The 19,937-nt window shown below is 51.5% G+C and overlaps 6 protein-coding genes across 6 annotated transcripts; all 6 read left to right on the forward strand.

The window, feature by feature from the left end:
* Positions 1 to 3,397: 3,397 nt before the first annotated feature.
* Positions 3,398 to 7,706, forward strand: AKAW2_20510S (uncharacterized protein; the record flags this gene model as incomplete). Its single annotated transcript, XM_041685231.1, has 8 exons — positions 3,398 to 3,463; positions 3,607 to 3,773; positions 3,888 to 3,993; positions 4,364 to 4,472; positions 4,828 to 4,926; positions 5,104 to 6,573; positions 6,658 to 7,300; positions 7,361 to 7,706. The coding sequence occupies 8 exons, from the start codon at positions 3,398 to 3,400 to the stop codon at positions 7,704 to 7,706; spliced, it is 3,006 nt and encodes a 1,001-aa protein (XP_041539336.1).
* Positions 7,707 to 9,019: 1,313 nt separating this feature from the next.
* Positions 9,020 to 9,991, forward strand: RPL15 (60S ribosomal protein eL15; the record flags this gene model as incomplete). The annotated part of the gene is made up of 4 exons (XM_041685232.1): positions 9,020 to 9,106; positions 9,334 to 9,490; positions 9,556 to 9,782; positions 9,851 to 9,991. The coding sequence occupies 4 exons, from the start codon at positions 9,020 to 9,022 to the stop codon at positions 9,989 to 9,991; spliced, it is 612 nt and encodes a 203-aa protein (XP_041539337.1).
* A 1,461-nt stretch (positions 9,992 to 11,452) lies between these two features.
* Positions 11,453 to 11,896, forward strand: HUL4_1 (putative E3 ubiquitin-protein ligase; the record flags this gene model as incomplete). Its single annotated transcript, XM_041685233.1, has 1 exon — positions 11,453 to 11,896. The coding sequence occupies one exon, from the start codon at positions 11,453 to 11,455 to the stop codon at positions 11,894 to 11,896; it is 444 nt and encodes a 147-aa protein (XP_041539338.1).
* Positions 11,897 to 12,267: 371 nt separating this feature from the next.
* Positions 12,268 to 15,015, forward strand: HUL4_2 (HECT-type E3 ubiquitin-protein ligase; the record flags this gene model as incomplete). Its single annotated transcript, XM_041685234.1, has 2 exons — positions 12,268 to 14,047; positions 14,111 to 15,015. 2 exons carry the CDS (start codon positions 12,268 to 12,270, stop codon positions 15,013 to 15,015), a joined length of 2,685 nt encoding a protein of 894 aa, XP_041539339.1.
* A 1,948-nt stretch (positions 15,016 to 16,963) lies between these two features.
* On the forward strand, positions 16,964 to 18,333 carry AKAW2_20514S (zinc-dependent alcohol dehydrogenase family protein; the record flags this gene model as incomplete). The annotated part of the gene is made up of 6 exons (XM_041685236.1): positions 16,964 to 17,001; positions 17,062 to 17,131; positions 17,204 to 17,272; positions 17,333 to 17,695; positions 17,763 to 18,075; positions 18,140 to 18,333. The coding sequence occupies 6 exons, from the start codon at positions 16,964 to 16,966 to the stop codon at positions 18,331 to 18,333; spliced, it is 1,047 nt and encodes a 348-aa protein (XP_041539340.1).
* A 496-nt stretch (positions 18,334 to 18,829) lies between these two features.
* Positions 18,830 to 19,885, forward strand: AKAW2_20516S (uncharacterized protein; the record flags this gene model as incomplete). Its single annotated transcript, XM_041685237.1, has 2 exons — positions 18,830 to 19,248; positions 19,351 to 19,885. The coding sequence occupies 2 exons, from the start codon at positions 18,830 to 18,832 to the stop codon at positions 19,883 to 19,885; spliced, it is 954 nt and encodes a 317-aa protein (XP_041539341.1).
* Between the last annotated feature and the right edge of the window lie 52 nt (positions 19,886 to 19,937).

Below are 19,937 nucleotides of genomic sequence, written 5' to 3' on the forward strand. Positions count from 1 at the left end.
TCATCGCTTACGGGAGAAGGGGGTCTATGATTAATGGAGACCGGACCCGGATCTCGTTCCCTGGGAGTGTCGCATCTTACTCGCGAGGTTCAAGAGTAATTTACGATCGGACATTCCATGTGCGGAATCCGAGCGGATTCCGAGTTGACTATTCTGCATATCGGTGTGTATGTGAGTGTGTGGTGAAGAAAGTTCAAGGGGGGGATGGGGAAGGAGAAGTTACAATAACAACAATAGCAGAAAATGGCAGGGCAGACGAGAAGAGACAGGGTTGGCTGGCAACCGAACGCGGGAAAGCTCTCTCCGCAATTTCTAGCGGAGACGATCCTGCAAAAGGAATGGACTCCATGGCAGGATGAGGCATTGATTGGATCGCCATCCCTTGCCTCCTAGTTAGTTCAGTTCTTCCCCCGCAGTCAGGTGCATGGCTTTTTTTCTTCTTCTTCTATTGTATTGGAGGGGAGGCGGAAGAGGAGGGGGGGAAAGACAGGGAGATGTTCCCATTCGAGTATTAATCCAGGGAGGAGAAGAAGGAAGAGGAAAAATGGGGATGAGCATGTTCGGTCAGACTAAAACTGAGTCTACTACAGACTACTACTAGTCAGGGAAAAGTAAGAGAGGGAGGTGCATTTGCTGCAAGACCAATGTATGGAGGGTCATCATTACCTTTTTGCCCATCGTTCAGGTTCAAGGTACGTGCAGCAACCGGGAGGGGAAGAGAGAAGGAGAAGCGAACTAAGGTTGAGGGTGATCGCGTTGATTCGCGTTGGTTTGGACCCGCGGCCAGGATTGCCGTGTAACCTAACGCCAGTATGACGTTGACGAATTCCCAGTGCGGAATGACACAAAGAAACCTACTAGGAAAATTCCATCCATGCATGAAAGAAAATGAAAAAGAGAAGAAGAATAAAATAAAATAATTTGGCACGAGAAACTGTGCCAAGGGGGAGACAAGAGCGAAACCATTATGAAATGGAAATTATGGTATATTATTCTGTGTAGTCAGTGTCTCTTGAATCTTTTTCGGAATTTATTGATATTTTCTTGATTTTTTTTTTTTTTTTTTTTTTTTTTTTTTTGGCTATAACTCTTCCCACCTCCGCATGGTATACACAGCAATAAGAAGTACAATACCCCTACTCTCCCCTGCTACTCTCGTGGCGTTTCTGCCGTCACTTTCGACCCTGGATAGCTGTGTATTATTGTCGACTAAACATACTATCAGCATATAAACCCTGCCAATAATGTCGTCGTTGGCGGTCGCATGATGACCACCTAACCCTGGGAATTGAGGATTGGATTTCGGGGGTTTCATGGTGCACCGTTGTTTGGAACCGCTGCGGCCGTGAAATCCCTCCAATTCTCCTTCGGGGATTCAACAGGATAGCCCAACAGCCTGATCCTCCCCGTTCATCCCTCTTTCTGGGTTGCGCCCAAGCTCCTTCAGTGTTCCAGTCTTTCCCCTCCCCTCTCCCCAGCCTCCACAGCCCCATCGCGGGTTGGATCGGGCGATTCCTCAACAAGATTCTAACCCCCAGGTTCTTGAGCCCGATAGGGTTTGAACGGCATTGCGTTCCCTCTATCTATATAGTTGATCTTGTTGAAGGAAGTAGCAGAAGTTTAGTCATTTTTGTACCTGATCTGTCAAAATCAATTTTAGTTGGTCAGCTCCTATAGGCTAATTTCTATCAGGGTAGTATTTGTCTCAGTGGTAGTAGCTACGTGAGTGAAGAAGTAATTAAAGAAAAGCCCCGCTTCAGGGTCAACGGGGAAAAGAGGAGAAGAGGAGGGAAAAAGAAAAAAAAAAAGAAATGGAAATGGACCAGGCCGCCAGTCGCAAATCCGGCGATGCTCAGAGGGCGACCGGGGCATTTTTGTCTAGGCCAGTCAAAAAGCGCGGAGGATCTTCGACTTGACCTCCAGAGGCCCGCCCGGCCCACTCACGGGCGTTCCATCGACGGCCGACTGGTTCTTGCTGCTCTACTCTCCTCTTTTGCTGCTGGTCGCCTGCTGCCTGTCATACTGCTCCTGCTGCTGCTGCTTGCTGCTACATACGGACTTTCAATCACTACTATGTACAGTAAGAACCCCCTTCCTCAATTTCTTCTACCCCCTCCTCTTGCCCCAGTTTTTTATTTTCTGGATTTAATAATATTTTTTCCCTTTCCTAAACTCTTCAGGGTAGTCAGATTGGAAGTTGTGCAGGAGTTGAGAGTCTATTACCCCGTCAATCCTCCCCGGTTGTCTCTTTTTCTCTCCTCTTCGTCCTTTTTTTGTTGTTGAAGCACTCGAGAATCCTTTCCCCATCTTGCGGCCTATGGTTCCGTACCGTATCTAGACTCACGTCGATTTTCTTACCCCGCCTTGGAGCGATTAATTGATCGTATGCTCCAGGTACGTAGTCGCCCCCCTTAGCCGTGGTTAGTGTGGATGGAGGTAAAAGGTACCGGGCCACAATCGTTCACTTGTACTTTGCTTTCACCACGGACTTGAAGGTTGGCACTGCTGGTAAGGACCAGGATAAAAAGAACCACAACCACGACCACTTCCTCCTCTTTCCCTCCAATCCCTTTCTTTCCCCCCCAAAAAAGTAGACTTGCTCGGTCATAGCTCAACCTTTCACACCCTCGACACCAACCTTCAACCCGCGCCACTGCTGCTCGGTGCTCCGACCCGTGGCTCGCTGTTTTTCTCCTCCTGGCTCGTCTCGTCCAGTGGCCTGAGGTCGACTTTGAACTAGTCCAGAGCTACCTCCCTTAGCTTGCATTAATATTATCCTCCTACGCAACTTACGACTGTACAACCTTGCCTTCTCCTCTTTCCTCCTACCACCCTCCTAACTCTTGGTCCTGATCATCATCTCTTCTTCTCTCTTTCCCTTTCTTCTCTTCCCTTCTCCTCCACAAACTACTACTTAATTGTCACTCTCACTACTTCCCACTACTATCCTCCCTGTTGCTCCTTGCCGCCTTTCTGTCTCCCTCCCTCTTGGCCCACTCTCGATAAGGCTTGCGATCACACCACACCCCATCCCCGGCTGAAGATCGTCATCGGTCAAGCAACGTTGCAGAAGCCACACTGCCACTCCTGTCTGTCTCTGCGACCTGCGCCGCTCTGCGATCCGCACACACACACACACATACTCTCTCACTCTTTCTTTTACGCCCGCGTCCCCCAATCCACCCTTCTTGCGCCGTGACAAGCTCGGGATTAATAAGGGGCCTAACTGTCAACCTAATTCGCTTTGGTCGGGTCGCAGATTATTTTCTGGCCTTCGACGGGCTCTCTCGCTCCCCTTGCTGCTGTGATCGTCGCTCGTCAGTCTCAAGATGCGCTGCTCTTGACGAGATCTGCCCATAGTTACTGGTGCCATTTTGCCTGCCAACGTTATCCGTCTATGGTCACGCTACCGTCTCCCCATCCCGCACACCTCTTGATCCCTTTCATCGCGACTCGACATACAGTGAGGTCATAGGTCTTCTCGAGCGACGTACCGCGAATAACCCCTCCGAATTACCACCACCATCACTCCAAAAAAAAAGTTATAACTGGAAACGGAAAGAACAAACATATTCTTCTGTTGGTCTGGTGGGATTGCCCCTCTAGGCTCGCCTCGATTCTCGCCTTTCGACTGGTCGCAAAGCGCCATTTTACACAATACCTTCTTTGATTAGACAGAAGCCTGGTCGCTTCGCCTGGAGAACAATCTCCAGTTACAACTGGGACGGATTTTACGATCGGGTCGATTGCTTGTGTTTTATGTTGGATAGACGGTACAAAAAATTGCGTTTTATTCTCTGTTAGATTGGTAAGTGAATCCTCATGCTCCGTGCCTAATACCGCTCGTCCGGGAACAATGTGCTGACTACACGGGGTGGCGCAAACAGACGCGGTCACGATTTTCTGCGATTTCTACTTGTCTGGGACGATCGGCGATACCCAAATTATTATACTGGTTCCGGGCTTGACCTGAATTTGTACTTTTTCCACAAGGTACGTATATATTTTTCGGTATCTATTTGTGTGGCTTGCGTTGCGATCGTGGTCCGTGGCCTGGCCTTCCCCGCAATTTCCCCGGAGAGCTATCTACTATATGGTCCCTCGACTGTTCCATTTGTTACCGCTGCCCTCGAGCAAGCGTATGACACGAAGCTCTTAGCTCATCCGAAATAAGTACGGACGAACGGGCAGTTGTGTGCTTTTTCCAGCCTCAGGTTCAGTGGCTCCTCTAAGACAATTTCCCCGGGAAGTTTCTGAACCAGACAGCCCCTGGAATCCAGGCATGAAACTAGCATTATCCCATTGAGCGCATGTGAAACGGGATTCTACTGGGTTTTCTGGGCTTTGATCATATGATCCGCAGGAAGCTCCTGAGGCTGGCGTTTTCCAGGCCCATGGGTGGCTGCCCGTCTCGCCACCCACAGCTGCTTCCCCCAAAACTTACTCAGCATACACGAGCTACACCTGGGCTTGTCAGGCTTCCATGACTCTTATTTCCTTTTGCTCGGCGAATCCCATTCCCCGGTTGAATCTCCTCATCCCTCTTACACTTTGACTTTTATATTCCTCCCTCCAGCATTGGACTGTCCCAGCTTTTGTGCATCTGCCTCAAACAACCATCAGCCTGGGCTAACTTATCATGCCGCAAGCAATAGCTTATACCTCTAGGAGCTCTTATCTCAAACGAAATAATTCACTCCAGACACGGTGGTTTCTGATTTACTATTAGAGTGTTTTTGCCTCGTTCATTTTCGCCCACTCGCTTTGAATCGAAGGTAACCCCTCCTCTTGGCTGTTATTTGCCGTGCGGTACTTACCGGCTTCGAGTGAATATCTTGGACTTTCGTTGTCTTCTGAAGAGGCCAAGCGTTCGTTACACGGATCGAGTCATTCACGATCTAATATCCTCTGACGTCAGTTGTCTCTGTAAGTGAACCCCAACAATGGCTCTATATATCTTGATCTTATCTCTTTCATCTTGCTCTCCTCTCCGCCTTGCGACGTCCACTTCCTTACTCTCAAACATACCTTCAAACCACTCCTCTCATCTCAGCCATGTTGAATTATCTATCAGTCGGAACTTACTGACAATTCCATGGCCAGTGTACTTTGTGTCTTGCTATACGCCGTCTTCCAGTTTTTATCAAAGCATCATGGCTGCGCCACCCGGCAAATCCACTGCGCAGGCGGCCAAGCCTGTCACTTCGTCGACTCCGACCAGTAACGTGTCCGCCAGGCTAGAGAAAACCCACCCTGGCGTTCGCCGATCCACCCCTGATTCCGAGGCTTTGGCGTCCTCTGATGACGATGGAGACCATTCACAGCATGTCGCCACATCTACGAGCATGCCAGCGCCCAAACCTGCTCGCCGTACGTCATGGCTAAATGAAATTCCAGCTACCGCGACCAGAAAGGCATCATTGACCACTAGTGGTCCCTTGTCCACTGGAGCCTCTAACCCAAGCAGTCCTGCTACCGACCAATCTGGATGGCCGAACACGAGTCCTGGTATCGGTAGCTCCATGCCCTGGAACCATGTAGGGAACCCTTCCTTTCCCTGGGGCACTGGTATCTGGAATACCGAGTCTCGGAAGGAGCCTCCGCCGCGGCTTGCGGAAATCGTCCCATCTCCGACCATGTCCAACCCCTCTACTGCGGGCAATTATTTCACGGAGGAAATACTGAGCCCTACGACTCGTACGACCGCTGGCGAATCAGCTATCCCATTCTCAATTCCCCTGCATCCGACTCCTAAAACCTATCGGTCGCAGTCATACTCGGTAGGTCAGTTGGATCCTGAGTTCCTGAGCTTCATGGCGAACAAGTCGTCAACACCTTACTCTGGCGGTCGTCCTCGTAACGGCAGCCAATTCTCCGCCTTACAGCATCGGTCATCGCGGCCTAGTCTTCTGGGGGAGCTGGGTCACGACCCTGCTACGCTCGGACGTGTGCGCGAGGATGATGACGATGACGCTGGCAGCCCAGATGGTTCGGACGGTAGCTTTAGCAACTATGCAGCCAACCAAGCCCGGACCATCGAACAGCTGTCAAGGGAAAATGCTCTTCTACGCCAAGCAGCAGGACAGATGGACAACCCAATGAGAGATCGTACCATGTCGTCTGCATCCGCAGCTAGCGGATATGCCATCGGAAGTGGCATCCATAATTTGCACCGTATTCGCGGCAGTGTTCCCGAGGAGACCGACCTGGCGGTAGAAGATCTTGACGAGGTTGGCGATATCCCTGGTTACAATAACATTCATAGTAGCGGTCGGAGAAGACTCTCCGAGCATTCAGCAAACCTCGAGAAGCAGCTCCCCCCTTACACGTCGTTCCAAAACCGTACTCTGGAAAACGTCCGCAAGGCTCATTGGCAAACTTCTCTTGACTTTGGTAGCATTGCGGATATCCCTCAGAGTCGACGTCACTCCTTTGCGGACATTCCTATGCGACACGCTTCTGTCTCAGGGGAGACCCAGGCAGCCCCCAGTACTAGGGCTGGAATGGGTGATAGAGAAGAGGACTATGCGAGCATTGTTGACGGCCCTCTTTCGAATGTTCAAGGCCAGAATCGTGAGTATCCTCGTTTTCATGTGGCCCCTCGTCCCGAGGAACATGAAATGGAGACGGAGTATTTACGAGCTCGTCGATTTGCAGAAGCCTATTTTGCTCGCGACCCAGTTCTCCGCGCCGCCGACGGCCCCGCTTCGATGGCCACGTCCCTCCACCAGGCATACACGATGCCGAACGCCTACGGCCGCCACCAGCCTGGCCTCGCCCATTCGCACCAAAACCAGCTCCTGTATATCGTTACATTCAAATGCCATCGGGCGGATGTCTTCTATATCCAGGAAGATACTGGTCTCCAGGTGAAACCCGGTGACCTCGTTATCGTCGAAGCCGACCGCGGTACAGATCTTGGCACTATTCAGCACGCTAACGTGTCTATGCAAAGAGCCCGGGAGCTAAAACAGCAGTATGCCGAGGAACACTACAAGTGCTTGATGATGTTCTCTAGACAGGGCCAGAATGGGGCCGCGAATGTGGTCAATGCTTCTAGTGGTGTACCCGGCTTGAATAACAGAAGCGCCATTGGTGGCATGGGTCCACATGGTCCGCATGGGATGCAGGACTCTGCTGCCGACATCAAGCCTAAACTAATCAAGAGGCTTGCCCAGAATCATGAAATCTTAACTCTACGTGAGAAGGAAGGAAATGAAGCGAAGGCAAAGCGGGTCTGCCAGCAGAAGGTTACCGAGCATCGGCTGAATATGGAAATCCTTGATGCCGAATTCCAAATGTAAGTTCACTTGTGTCGTTGGCACAGTCAATCACATGCTAAACAGGACTTTTTCACTAGGGACTGGAAGAAGCTCACCTTCTATTACTTTGCGGACTCCTACATCAATTTCAATTCGCTTGTTACCGATCTTTTCAAAATCTATAAGACCCGCATCTGGATGTCGGCTATCAATCCAGCGTCATTTGTGACGCCCCCCAGTGCTGGCTTGTCGGCTCCAAACCCTCTAGCTTACAATCACGATGCGCAAGCGGATCGCCCCCTTGACGGCCGAATCTACGGTCATCCTCCCGTGACGCCATGGGTACAGGACGAGACATCGGCGCCAACCAGATGGGGATATTGCGCAATGCTTATGCCGACTCCTATCCGCCGTTCAGCCCAACCTCTCGCCAAACAGAGCTAGGTGGACTCGCTGCTGTGGATCCTTTTTCACCCTACTCGGCGAACAACTATGGCTCTTTGGAATCGGGATACGTTGATTACGGCGCAGGTACGGGCGCAAGCTCTGGACCCTCCCGCCTACATGCTGCCCCCAGCGAATGGATAAACAACCGTTTCCAGGGGTTGTCCCTGAATTCCTGAGGAATACCATGCGATTTCTCTGTACAAATTGATTCAATACCGCTGTACATCGAAAGCAGCTTTTCTTTCTATCGTCTTCTTCTGCCACCTATGCAAAACTTATCCTCCTGTCTCCCAAACCCTAAAGAGGGACCACCCGCTCCGCTTTCATGTATTCAGATTTCACTTTTCTTGTCGTTTACTCGCTGACTTCGCTCTTTTACACCATCACTACATCTCTCTTTTCTAATGTGTTTCCTACAAGAGATTAGAAATCATGTGCAACGGATCAAAAGGAAAGACTCATGACCTGTCATTAGTGCTGATACTTAATCATAGACTTCGGCTTTGATGATCTAGAGGCTTGAGCATGTCCGTCTCGGGCTATGCTGCAAGCCATCAGATCATTGCCAATTAAATGGATCGGTTTTCTTCTATTGTCTCCTAATTGCTAATTGTGTATTATGTTATTGCCAAATTGGCCCTATATTTACCATTTGCGTGGCTGTGAAGTCTCCATATATAGGCCTGTCAAGATGGGGTTAAGGCTCGTTGCTGTTTACTTTCACGCGAGCATGCCAATTTCAACTCTCATTGATGGGTCCTTGACGATAGAATCAATCTCGTTTGTTTCTGGGCGGTGTATGAGCCAGATGAAGGTCGCTTATAATTATTAGAAAGGGTACAACATTTATGTCTTCCATTTTCAATGCCTATGGTATCACGTAAGGAGAGGAATGGGTCTAATCGGAAGTTGCTGAGGTCTAACAGCAAGGATGGATGTCTGAAGTGGTTGCCTTGTCGCCTTACGGTCGCAAAAAGCGTAGAAAAAAGGCTAGTAGTAACAAGGCAGGCGGTGTGCATTAATACCTCAGGCATTAAAGCGAGGCATAGTGCGGGCGTTGATTGGTTAGAGTGGGGGCTCGCCTAATTCTCTAGCGTCCCACACACAAGGTCGTTGAAGAGACTACTATCTTTGCTCCTCCAACTTTTCAGCTGTGACAACCGACGACAATCGACGACCTGCCACGCCGACAAGGTACGTTTTATCGCGCCCTTTCGCTGATATTCCTGCTGCGATACAAGGAATCGCTCTGCAGCCATCAAGAAAAAGAAAATTGAGCACAAGAGACTGATATTCCGATTTTCGTCCAGATGGGTGCCCTCAAGTACGTGGAAGAGATCCAGAAGAAGAAGCAGTCCGACGTGATTCGCTTCCTGCTGCGTGTCCGTTGCTGGGAGGTGAGAATTCCCCCCTATATTGCGATCACTTAACATCCCGCCGGGTGCTCGTGTAGTTTGCCATAGGATGCCCTTCTTGAATAGAGAATTGGTGTTACTGGGCGGCTCGAAACGAACTTTTTTCCCTTCGCCGGCGGATGGATGTGGCACAAACAGAGAGACTTGAGAGAAGCCTCATGTGTCTTGCTATACACTCGTTGAACTTTGCTGAGAGTGCATCAATATAGCTCCGTCAACTGAACGCTATCCACCGTGCTTCCCGCCCCTCTCGCCCCGACAAGGCTCGTCGTCTCGGCTACAAGGCCAAGCAGGGCTATGTTGTCTACCGTATCCGTGTGAGACGCGGTGGTCGTAAGAGACCCGCTCCTAAGGGTGCCACCTACGGTATGTATATTCTATGTTCTGGATCGATTGGAGTCGGATTGAGGCTAATTCGTTTGCGACTACAGGCAAGCCCACCAACATGGGTATCAACCAGCTCAAGTACCAGCGCGCTCTCCGTGCTACCGCTGAGGAGCGTGTTGGCCGTCGCTGCGCCAACCTGCGTGTCCTGAACTCCTACTGGATCAACCAGGACTCCACCTACAAGTACTTCGAGGTCATCCTCGTCGACCCCCAGCACAAGGCCATCCGCCGCGATGCTCGCATCAACTGGATCTGCAACGCGGTCCACAAGGTACGTTATGACTGCTCTTGGGAAGCTCCCCTTAATTACATTTTACTGACCTTGAATGCGTTTTATAGCACCGCGAGGCCCGTGGTCTTACCGCCACCGGCAAGAAGTCCCGTGGTATCAACAAGGGCCACCGCTACAACAACACCCGCTCTGGTCGCCGCCACACCTGGAAGCGCCAGAACACCCAGAGCTACTGGCGTTACCGTTAAATGTAGATGGGGTGTTTATGGGGGTTGTTGGTTATGGGAAAAATTTGATCCTGTGGATGTCACTATTTCGATCAAAACTCGCATCTACGGTGCCGTTCTGGAACTGCTGGGGTGCGAGCATAATGCAACAGATCTTCTGGATCGGATGTTAGCCAAAATACCTTTTTTCACTTTTCTCGGTTTCAACTGTATTGTTCACCTTAACGAAGTATGACGACCACTTTTACCTTTGTTCAACGATCTGCAGCACGTAGGGCGTAGCTAAGGGTATGAGGTGGACTGATCCATGTAGACCGGTTTTTTGCTTCTGCCGATCAGTGCCTGGTGCCTTGGCATGCGATTGAGTTGGAAAGGGACGGCGCGACGCTGTGACTGCACTATAACCCTGTCTGGGAACCTGCGGGGGGCTAGGAGGGACACTGTTTTTGAGTGGTGATGTATGGCTCTGTATTGCAGGACCTCCAAGTCCACCTGGCAGCAAGAGTCTTAGACCCCAGTCGACCAGTGTCGCTGGTTGCAAACCAGTAGGATGGAGCCCAAGAAGAATAAAAATAGTAGCGTTGGCGTTTGTCCCAAAGGCCAGTGAAACCCCGACCGGCGCCCGACGTTGCCTTGAAGCCCACACAGTTCAAGGCCCGTGGTTCGTCCAGTCAGCGCCTATGCAGCTATGCTAGCCGGCCTCAGGCAGCCAAGTCTCGTGCGCCCATCGCAGCTTGCGCATCCGCCGGGCTAAACTGGGTAACTTCCCCCCTCCCCTCCTCAAAGGTGGGAAGTCAAACCCACTTCCTTACCAGGACTCATTTCTTGCTCCATCCCTCGTTTTTCTCATCTCCCTTGCCCTGACGTCTTTCCCTTCTAATTCATCCCCTGTTTGACTTCTTTCCGCTTTTGTTCCAGGGGCGCTCTCCATTTCCTCGTCCTCGACCAAGCTCCACGTTACATCCCCCTCCTCTCCTCACGTTACATACTACTACCCCCGAAACTCCCCTCGATACCTTACTCATCAGCTGTTTCTACAATTAGCTACACGCTCTTTCTTTCTTTCTTCCTGTTAAAACGGTCTCGACTTAAACAAATCTCCTTGCCACGAACTCCTTTAGCAGAAAACTTGCCTCGTGACACTGAACCGGGATTTACTTATCGTCCACGAACAACGAAGCCCTATCTACCCCTGCTTATCGCAGACCGTACCCTGAGATCTATACACTTTTCTTCGCCTCTTACCACTCCCCCCAATTCGCGTGGCACAACCAGACACAACTTCAAAAACTAAATCCCCTCGAATTACCGAAAGCTGGGGACAGCAAATGTGCCCATATGCCGTCTCGGACCCCATAGAACCCATCCTATCCCCCGACCTCCGGCTCCCCGTCTAGTCATATCCGTTCGGCTGCAATTCCCTTCCCGGCAGAAGGAAACTCGCCTCATCGGATACCGCAAGATGGTTCAGGTCTATCTTCCATGACTGGAAATCCAGCGACTTCACCCCCTCATCGTCGGGGACATTCTCGTTCCGTCAGCCATCCGTTCCCCTCACCCTTCGGCGGTATGACGAAGCGGCGCAATCGGTCGATCTCGAAGAAGGATGACTTTTTGTTCGATTCCGATGATGAAGATGACGACGAGGTTACCTACTTGCCGGACCCGAACTCGTCGAGTCCTCGTAAAGGGGCCGCGCGTCCGACTCCGTCTGATGAGATGACCTCGGGGAAGTGCATGGTTTGTAATAGTACAGTGCGCTGGCCGCGGAATCTCAAGGTTTTCCGGTGCACGGAATGTTTGACTGTGAATGACTTGGAGCTGTTTGTGGATTCTGGCAAGGCTGGCGGTAATGGCCTTTCGGGGAGTGATGGAAAGGCACCCACCCCTACGGTGCCCCGTAAAGGTATAGATTATCCCCGCTAGGCCCGTATACGGGACAAATAGTGAACTGACTGTGTTTTGCTATGCCGCTTTCTATCGAGCGAACAAAAACGATCCTAGATGATTGTCTTTCCAGGTATCTCCGACAGCTCCTGGAACCTCAGCAGCCCAATTCTACACCAGAGAATCATAGTGGAAAGTACTTGGATGTCGCGCAGGATGAGAATTTATCACAGTCTCCAACTCAGTCGTCCGGGTACTTGTCTGAACCGCGACCTTTGGTGGATCCCCGGGGCCGCAGTTCCTCTACATCCAGTAAGACTGGCAAAACGGAGGGAGTAAGCGGCGTACCGAACTACTCGAAGCCCAACTTGACTCCTTCCTTTGCGCACGGAGAGAGAAAGGGCTCCGAGATGAGGACCAGAGACGCTCAAAACGCCCCGAGACGTGATCGCTCACCTCGGAATGCTGCCAGATCAAACGGTCCAGAAGCTAGAGGTCCTACTAGTCGTCCGTACATCTTCAGATCGCTTGAGGAATATATCATCACGTCATTCAAAGGCTGTGACTGTCTGAACAGCTCCTTTACCACAGCACAGCCGGCCCCGCGGAATGCTGTTAACAGCAGCCCACCAAAGCAGAAAGCGGAACCAAGCTCTGCTCAGGCCCCCAGTGAGGTAACATTTGAACCCGATCCGAAGCTACTGCTTCTTGGAGACATTGCAGAGAATTCCTCCTGGTGGATGAACGAAGTAGAACAGATCAGTAGCTCTCATCGGTCCCGCTCGAAAGAGCGCCGGGAGAAGACCTCTAGTTCATCTAGGCCTGTTTCTTCTAGGAGCCCTCGGATTAATTGGGCAGAACTTGCACAGTGGCACCACCTGATCATGACGGCGGGAACGTCATGGGTGGAGCTGTGGTCAACAATGAAGCCTACAGAGATGAAGAGGGAAGCAGACGCCGTTATAGCCCAAAAGTGGACTACCACCGACCTGGCTATGGTTGACAGAGAGATTACAGAGTCGCGCTTACATTTACACCGAACGCTCTTGAAGGCGACCGAGAACCTGCTAAAACGGCCCAGGCGGCCATTAAAGAGGCCCGAGGATACCAGGTTCCTACTGATGCTACTGACGAACCCGTTGATTTACCCATCCAGTTCATCGTTCGCATCTTACAGTCTGGCGCCTTCGGCGGCCCGTGGTGACCGGAGGCCCTCGCACCCGAAAGATGGCACTCCAAGACCAGCTCCTCGGAATCCGAAGCCCCCATCAAAATCCCGCAGCAATGGCCCGGGGCATCATTATGGCATTGTCAAGCGGATATTGGGGCTTTTGGCCAATTTACCGAATGACTGCCATCACTACTTGGTGTCCTGGTTCTCGCGGTTCTCGGCCGGGCAATTTGAGAAGATCGTGGACCTTGTTGGGGGGTTTGTTACTCATCGGTTAATGCGTCAACATGGGAGGAAGCGCAGCGAGTCGACTCAGCACGATGATGACTTGGTGCCCAGCTTCTCTAGTGCCGCGGGCCATACTCCGGCCGAGCTGCATGCGGCGATCAATGGCAGAAGCCCCAACAAAGCAAATGAGCAGCGCGACCAGCCCGTGGTCTACACTGATGACTGGCAGGTGCGAGCTGCGGCGCGAGTGATGTCTCTGCTCTTCACGGCGAACAATGCGAACGTTTCCCGAAAGCCGGACGGCATCCTTGGCCAAGATGCGAGTTCTGTGGCTAGAAGTCAGGCCAGCCGGCGGGGGCATATGATTCCGATCAGTTCCTTTTACAATACACTGCTAGACTATTCCGACCTTGTCGCCGACTTTGAGGCCTGGGAGTCGAAGACGACCAAGTTCTCCTTCTGCCAATACCCTTTCTTCCTGAGCATCTGGGCCAAGATCCATATCCTGGAACACGATGCACGCCGGCAGATGGAGGTCAAAGCTCGCGAAGCGTTCTTTAACAGCATCATGAGTCGCACGGCGATCAGCCAGTATCTTGTGCTGAAGGTGCGCCGCGACTGCTTGGTGGAAGACAGTCTGCGGGGAGTCAGTGAAGTCGTTGGCTCCAGCCAGGAGGAGATCAAGAAGGGACTACGCATCGAATTCCTCGGTGAAGAGGGCGTTGATGCGGGAGGTCTCCGCAAGGAATGGTTCCTGCTCCTTGTCCGGGAAGTCTTTGATCCTCACCACGGTAAGTACACGTTGACTGTCAGCCAAAACATGCAATGAGCCACTTAATTGATTTTTCTTATAGGGCTATTTATCTATGATGACGACTCGCGATACTGTTATTTCAATCCATACTGTTTCGAGTCCTCAGAGCAGTTCTTCCTGGTCGGGGTCCTACTGGGACTGGCCATTTACAATTCGACCATCCTCGACATTGCACTGCCACCGTTTGCCTTCAAGAAGCTCCTGGCTGCGGCACCGCTGTCGTCAATTACGCGGCCTACGTACAAGTGCGGCCTGGATGATCTGGCGGAGCTCCGCCCGGCGCTTGCCAAGGGTCTACGGGCGCTGCTTGACTACGAAGGGGACGTTGCGGAGACGTTCTGCTACGACTTTGTTGCGCAGGTTGATCGTTACGGCGAAACAGTGTCGGTACCCCTTTGCGCTGGAGGGGAGAATCGGCCGGTGACCAATGCGAACCGCCGGGAGTTCGTGGACCTGTATGTACACTTTCTCCTAGACACGGCGGTCACACGGCAGTTCGAGCCGTTCAAACGGGGGTTCTTCACGGTCTGCGGCGGCAATGCACTCTCTTTGTTTCGTCCGGAAGAGATCGAGCTGCTGGTGCGCGGTTCGGACGAGCCGCTGGACGTGGCGTCCCTGCGGGCGGTTGCCACGTATGACAACTGGTCCAATGCACGGCCAGAGACAGAGCCGGTGGTGCGGTGGTTCTGGGATTTCTTCGAACAGACACAGCCGCAGGCGCAACGGAAGATCCTGTCGTTTGTGACGGGAAGCGACCGCATCCCCGCTATGGGGGCGACGAGCCTGTCGATCCGGCTGGTGTGTCTTGGGGACGAGACGAGCCGATTCCCGACGGCGCGGACGTGTTTCAACCAGCTAGGACTGTATAAGTATGAGACGCGGGAGAAATTGGAGCGCATGCTTTGGGATGCGGTGTTGAATAGCGAGGGGTTCGGGCTGAAGTAGAGACGGGAGCAGGACTCCCTTAATTGCGAGCCTTGGCACTGGCGTCTGGGACATCATTCGGGGCATCGGGCATTAACAGCATTAGCACTAGTTTTATTGTTGAGTATTGGGGCGTTTTCTTATTACAATTCTTGTACGAGGTTTGGGGGGGTGGTGAGATTCGTCCGGGGTGCATTTGGTAGACGGGGCTGAACCGGGTTGATGGCCTGCGGGGGAAGACGAGATGCATCCGCGGTGTACGGTTGACAAGGCACCGATACGAGCTGTCGGCGGCGGTCATGAGACGGCAGCCACGTAAGTTGAGTTAGCAAAGCCAGTCGGACCGGGAGGAGACGGTACAGTGTCGGGCCATAGCCAAGGGGAATCGGACCGAGAGAGAGAGTGATGTACATAGCAGTTGCCCGAAGATAAGTTAGAGAGGGTCCCGATGTGGATAGATCGTTGGGCGACCAAATGAAAGCGGTAATTACTCGAATGATGCAGGAGGCAGGAGGCAGTAGACAGTACGGAGTAGACAGAAGACAGTCTAGTGTTAGTGCCTCCTCTCGAACTTGGTCATAAAGAGACACACACAGAGAGAGAGAGGAGGTGCATGCATGAGAAACAGCGCTAGTCGTGCCGTAGCGAGTGGGGCAGCGGTGAGTTTGTTTTGTTTCGTGGTGGAAGAGAAGAAGAGCAACAACTCGAGGAGCGATCGTCGGTGTCAGAAGGGAATTTCATACCCCTCGATATGAAGTCACTCATTGATTCCATTCCTCAATAGTAATACAACAGGAACACCATCAGGAACCACCATCTATCTCTCTGTATAATGGATGGATACAGATAGATGTTTGTCCCTGGTTCCTGGCCCAGATCTCAATCCAAGTCTCTCTAGAGTCGGAAATCAAGGCCACTCGGGAAGATACCACGATGAAGTGGGTGGGGGGTAATGAAGTCATGCGGATCGTAAGTAGTTTAGTTAGTTACCTAGGCTTGTGGGGGTAGACTAAGCGCCCTTTCTTTTTTCTTTTTTCTTTTTGTTTCCTTGTGTCGCCCTTAACTCGTTGTAGAATAGAGAGGTTCTGGCGGTTTCTGTGATGAAGTCATAGGTTTGGGTTGCTGGGTTGGTTTCTGGTTCTGATTCTCTTGGGTTCGATTTATGGACCCACTTGTAAGGTAGCTAGTACTAGCTTCCAGTCTGGGTCCTGGACTTGGACTCTGTAGTGTTGCTGTTGGTGGTGGTGTAGATGGTGTCGATGGCAATTGCGGGGGATCATTCATGGCTTGTGTCTGTCTCACTGTGTCTTTGCTTACCTTAGTACTACTTACTTAGTAGCAGGAATAGTCGGTTGTGACTGGATAGAAAGTAAGTTTATTAGGTTGGGGGGTGGTGGGAGGGGGGTCACGTACAAGGGTGATAGTAGTGCTATACCCTATGGGTTGAGTGCATGAAGTGTTTCATAGACGGAATGGAAGGGAATGGAATTGGTCCATTGTCTCCCGTCGTAGTAGTAAGTAGTGAAGCCCTAGGAGGACAGATCCCCGGAGAAGGAGAACGACAACAACCACAACCACATCAGGCCATCCCCACTGGGGATTAGTCCGATTTTTTCCCTTACGTAGTATGGTAAGGAAGTTAGTTATTCCTGGTTTGGGATCCTGGTATAGAATAATATGAGTTAGTTAATTTTGGTATTTCTACCCCTCGAATGGCTGCCATTCAAATAGCCTCGTCTTTCCCTCCTCCTTCTTCTTTCTCGTCTTCATCTTTTATCTTTTATCCATAACTCACTCTTCCATACTTACTCTCTCTCTCTTTCTCTCCCCCACTTCGCTGTTCCTCTTATTTTTCTTCGTTGAGACTCTGTATGTTTTTTCTCTCGTCTCTTTCTGAGATTCTTGCTTGGGGTTTTGTTGGTTCTTTGCTGACAGTGTCGGTCCCCTGTAGTAGATTATCATTATCATCATGGGTTCCACGCTTCCTCAGACTATGAAGGCTCTTCGGTATGCATCTTGTCCCCGTGTCTAAATAGTTAGTCGGGATGTGGCTAACACAGGTACCAGCTATGACAAGCCAGAGTCGCACAGCATCGCCGAGGTCCCGTTGCCTGAGCTCCGTGACAACGATGTCCTGGTATGTCCTTCCCTCCTCTTCCATACATATACATACCATATACCTCTAACAATTCTCCCTTTTCCCTCACAGATCAAAGTCAAGGCCTGCGGTGTCTGCGGAACCGATCTGCATATCCACGAGGGTGAATTCATCGCAAAGGTACCATACCCCCCCCCCCACACCCCCTCTCGCAACCCACTCACAAGAATGGTTGAATAGTTCCCCCTCGTCCCCGGTCACGAAACCGTCGGTGTCGTCGCCGCCGTCGGCCCCAAAGTCAAGGGCTTCAACATCGGTGACCGCGTCGTCGCCGACAACTCTGAGCTCTGCGGCGAGTGCTTCTATTGCCGTCGCGGCGATGAGCTGTTCTGCGAACACTTCGAGGCTCACGGCGTCACCATGAACGGTGGCTTTGCTGAATATTGCGCATACCCTGCTGGCAGGGTATTCAAGATCAAGAACCTCTCGGATGTGGATGCCACGTTGTTGGAGCCGGCCAGCTGTGCCGCGCATGGTTTGGATAAGATTGCGCCCAAGATGGGGTCGTCGGTGTTGTTGTTTGGAGCTGGGCCGACTGGTTTGGTATGTTTCTCTCCCACTTTGATTTGGATGAAAAGGTAATGAAGTGGCGCTAACGCTGAATGCGTAGATCCTGGCTCAGTTGCTCCGCCAATGCGGTGGCTGCCGCGTGGTGGTTGTTGCTCCTGAGGGATTGAAGATGGATCTGGCCAAGTCGCTGGAGGCAGGTGACGAGTATGTTGCGCTGTCGCGACAGGATCCTAGCGCGCAATTCCAGAAGCTGAAGGAGGAGAACCCCTATGGGTTTGACATTGTTGTTGAGGCCACGGGTAGTGTTAAGATCCTGGAAGACTCGATCAACTATGTCCGCAGAGGTGGAAAGCTGGTGGTGTATGGTGTTTATTCCAACAAGGACCGCGTGTCTTGGCCTCCTAGCAAGATCTGTGAGTATCCCTCTATTCCTCTTAAGTCGTGAGGTGGACGTGGTACTGATGATGGTGATGATAGTTGGTGATGAGATTACCATCCTGGGTAGCTTCTCTGAAGTGTACAAGTTCCCTGCGGCGATTGACTACCTCGACTCCGGCAAGGTCAAGGTCAAGGGCATCGTCAACAAGACGTTCAAGATTGATCAGTGGGAGGAGTGTCTGGCGGCGATGAAGAACAAGACGGCCATTAAGGCGGCGATTACTTTCGATTAAGTTAGTGCTGGTCACTAGGTGTATATAGTAATGAGTTATGTTTGATATGAAGCTGTATTTCTTGCAGATGATGTTAGTAGTAGTAGTAGTAAGTTTTAAATGACATTCCAGTTGGTACTATTAATGTGGGTTCACAAGGTATATATATATGGAGTGAGTACCCGGGGAGTCATTCTGACGTAGATCTCCACCAGGACTGTATTTAAACCAAACCAGGATAACGAGGACCTTGAGGTCAGAATAGACGTAAGATTAAATGAAATAATTGCAATAACTAGCTAGTACAGTAGCTAGTTATAGCTATAGCTAGGTTCAACTCCGGTTGAACCGCCAGCCGATAAAACCAAGCGCAACTTATCGATAAGAAAGATTCTCCACACCAAGCTCTCCTCTCCTCTCCCATCCATCCATCACCTCACAACTTACCTACCTCCATACCACCTCCTCAACACACACACCTAAACCACACCCCCAATTTCAATCCCCACCATTGAAAATGGTCAAACCCCTAACCTTTAAAGGCGACAAGCCCAAGAAACGCAAGCACACATCCACCTCCACCTCCACCTCTGATGGCTCCCACCCATCCAAAAAACAATCCACATCCACCAGCCTCACAGCCCAACAAGAAGACCCCTCTGCCACCGAACACCACGACGAAAACACACTCTCAGACCAATCCTGGGTATCCGCCGACACGAGCAGCGACATCTCGGGCCCGATTCTCCTCATCCTGCGCACCACACCACCCACGTGCCTCGCGACCGACGCGCACGGCACCGTCTTTGCCTCTCCGCTGGAAAACATGATCGAGGGCGATCCCCGGACCGCGGAACCGCATGATGTGCGACAGGTTTGGATCGCGAGTAAGATTGCGGGCATTGAGGGGTGGAGTTTGAAGGGGTCGAATGGACGGTATGCATACCCTTCCCCCCCCTTCCCCCCAGCGCCTCCATTGTGTATTATTAATTTTGTGGATGATGATGGGACCAGCTAATGAGATATTCCATGGAATAGGTACCTGACCAGCGACAAACACGGCATCATGTCCGCCAATGCGTCTGCCATTTCGCAGCACGAGATATATACGATTAATGAGAGTGGGGTTGGGGGTGGAGGGTTCTTTGTTTTTGGGACGGGGACGGGGGCTTCCTCGTCTTCTGCTGCACAGGGGGTTGATGGTGTGGATGATAAGGAGAAGAAGAAGAAGCAGCAGACGTATATCGTTGCGCGGACTGTTGCGTCGAAGACGACCGCTTCTGGGACGAAGGTGGAAGTTCGTGGGGATGAGACTAATCTCGATGATGGGGAGGAGGGTGACGGGGGGACGAATATTCGGGTGCGCATGCAGGCGCGCTTCAAACCACGCATTCAAGCCAGTAAGGAGATCAAGGCGCGGGAGAAGATTGGGAGGAAGGAGCTGGAGGGCATTGTGGGGAGACGGTTAGATGATGATGAAGTGAAAAGGTTGAGGAAGGCGAGGAAGGAGGGTGATTTTCATGAGGTCGTGTTGGATGTTAGAGTCCGGGGGAAACATGATAAGTTTGCTTAATTTTTTTTTCCCCCTCTATTTTTCTATAGAAGGTTGGGTTTATTTGTCATGT

Source organism: Aspergillus luchuensis, chromosome 2 (genome assembly GCF_016861625.1).
Source record: "Aspergillus luchuensis IFO 4308 DNA, chromosome 2, nearly complete sequence".
Classification (NCBI taxonomy): domain Eukaryota; kingdom Fungi; phylum Ascomycota; class Eurotiomycetes; order Eurotiales; family Aspergillaceae; genus Aspergillus; species Aspergillus luchuensis.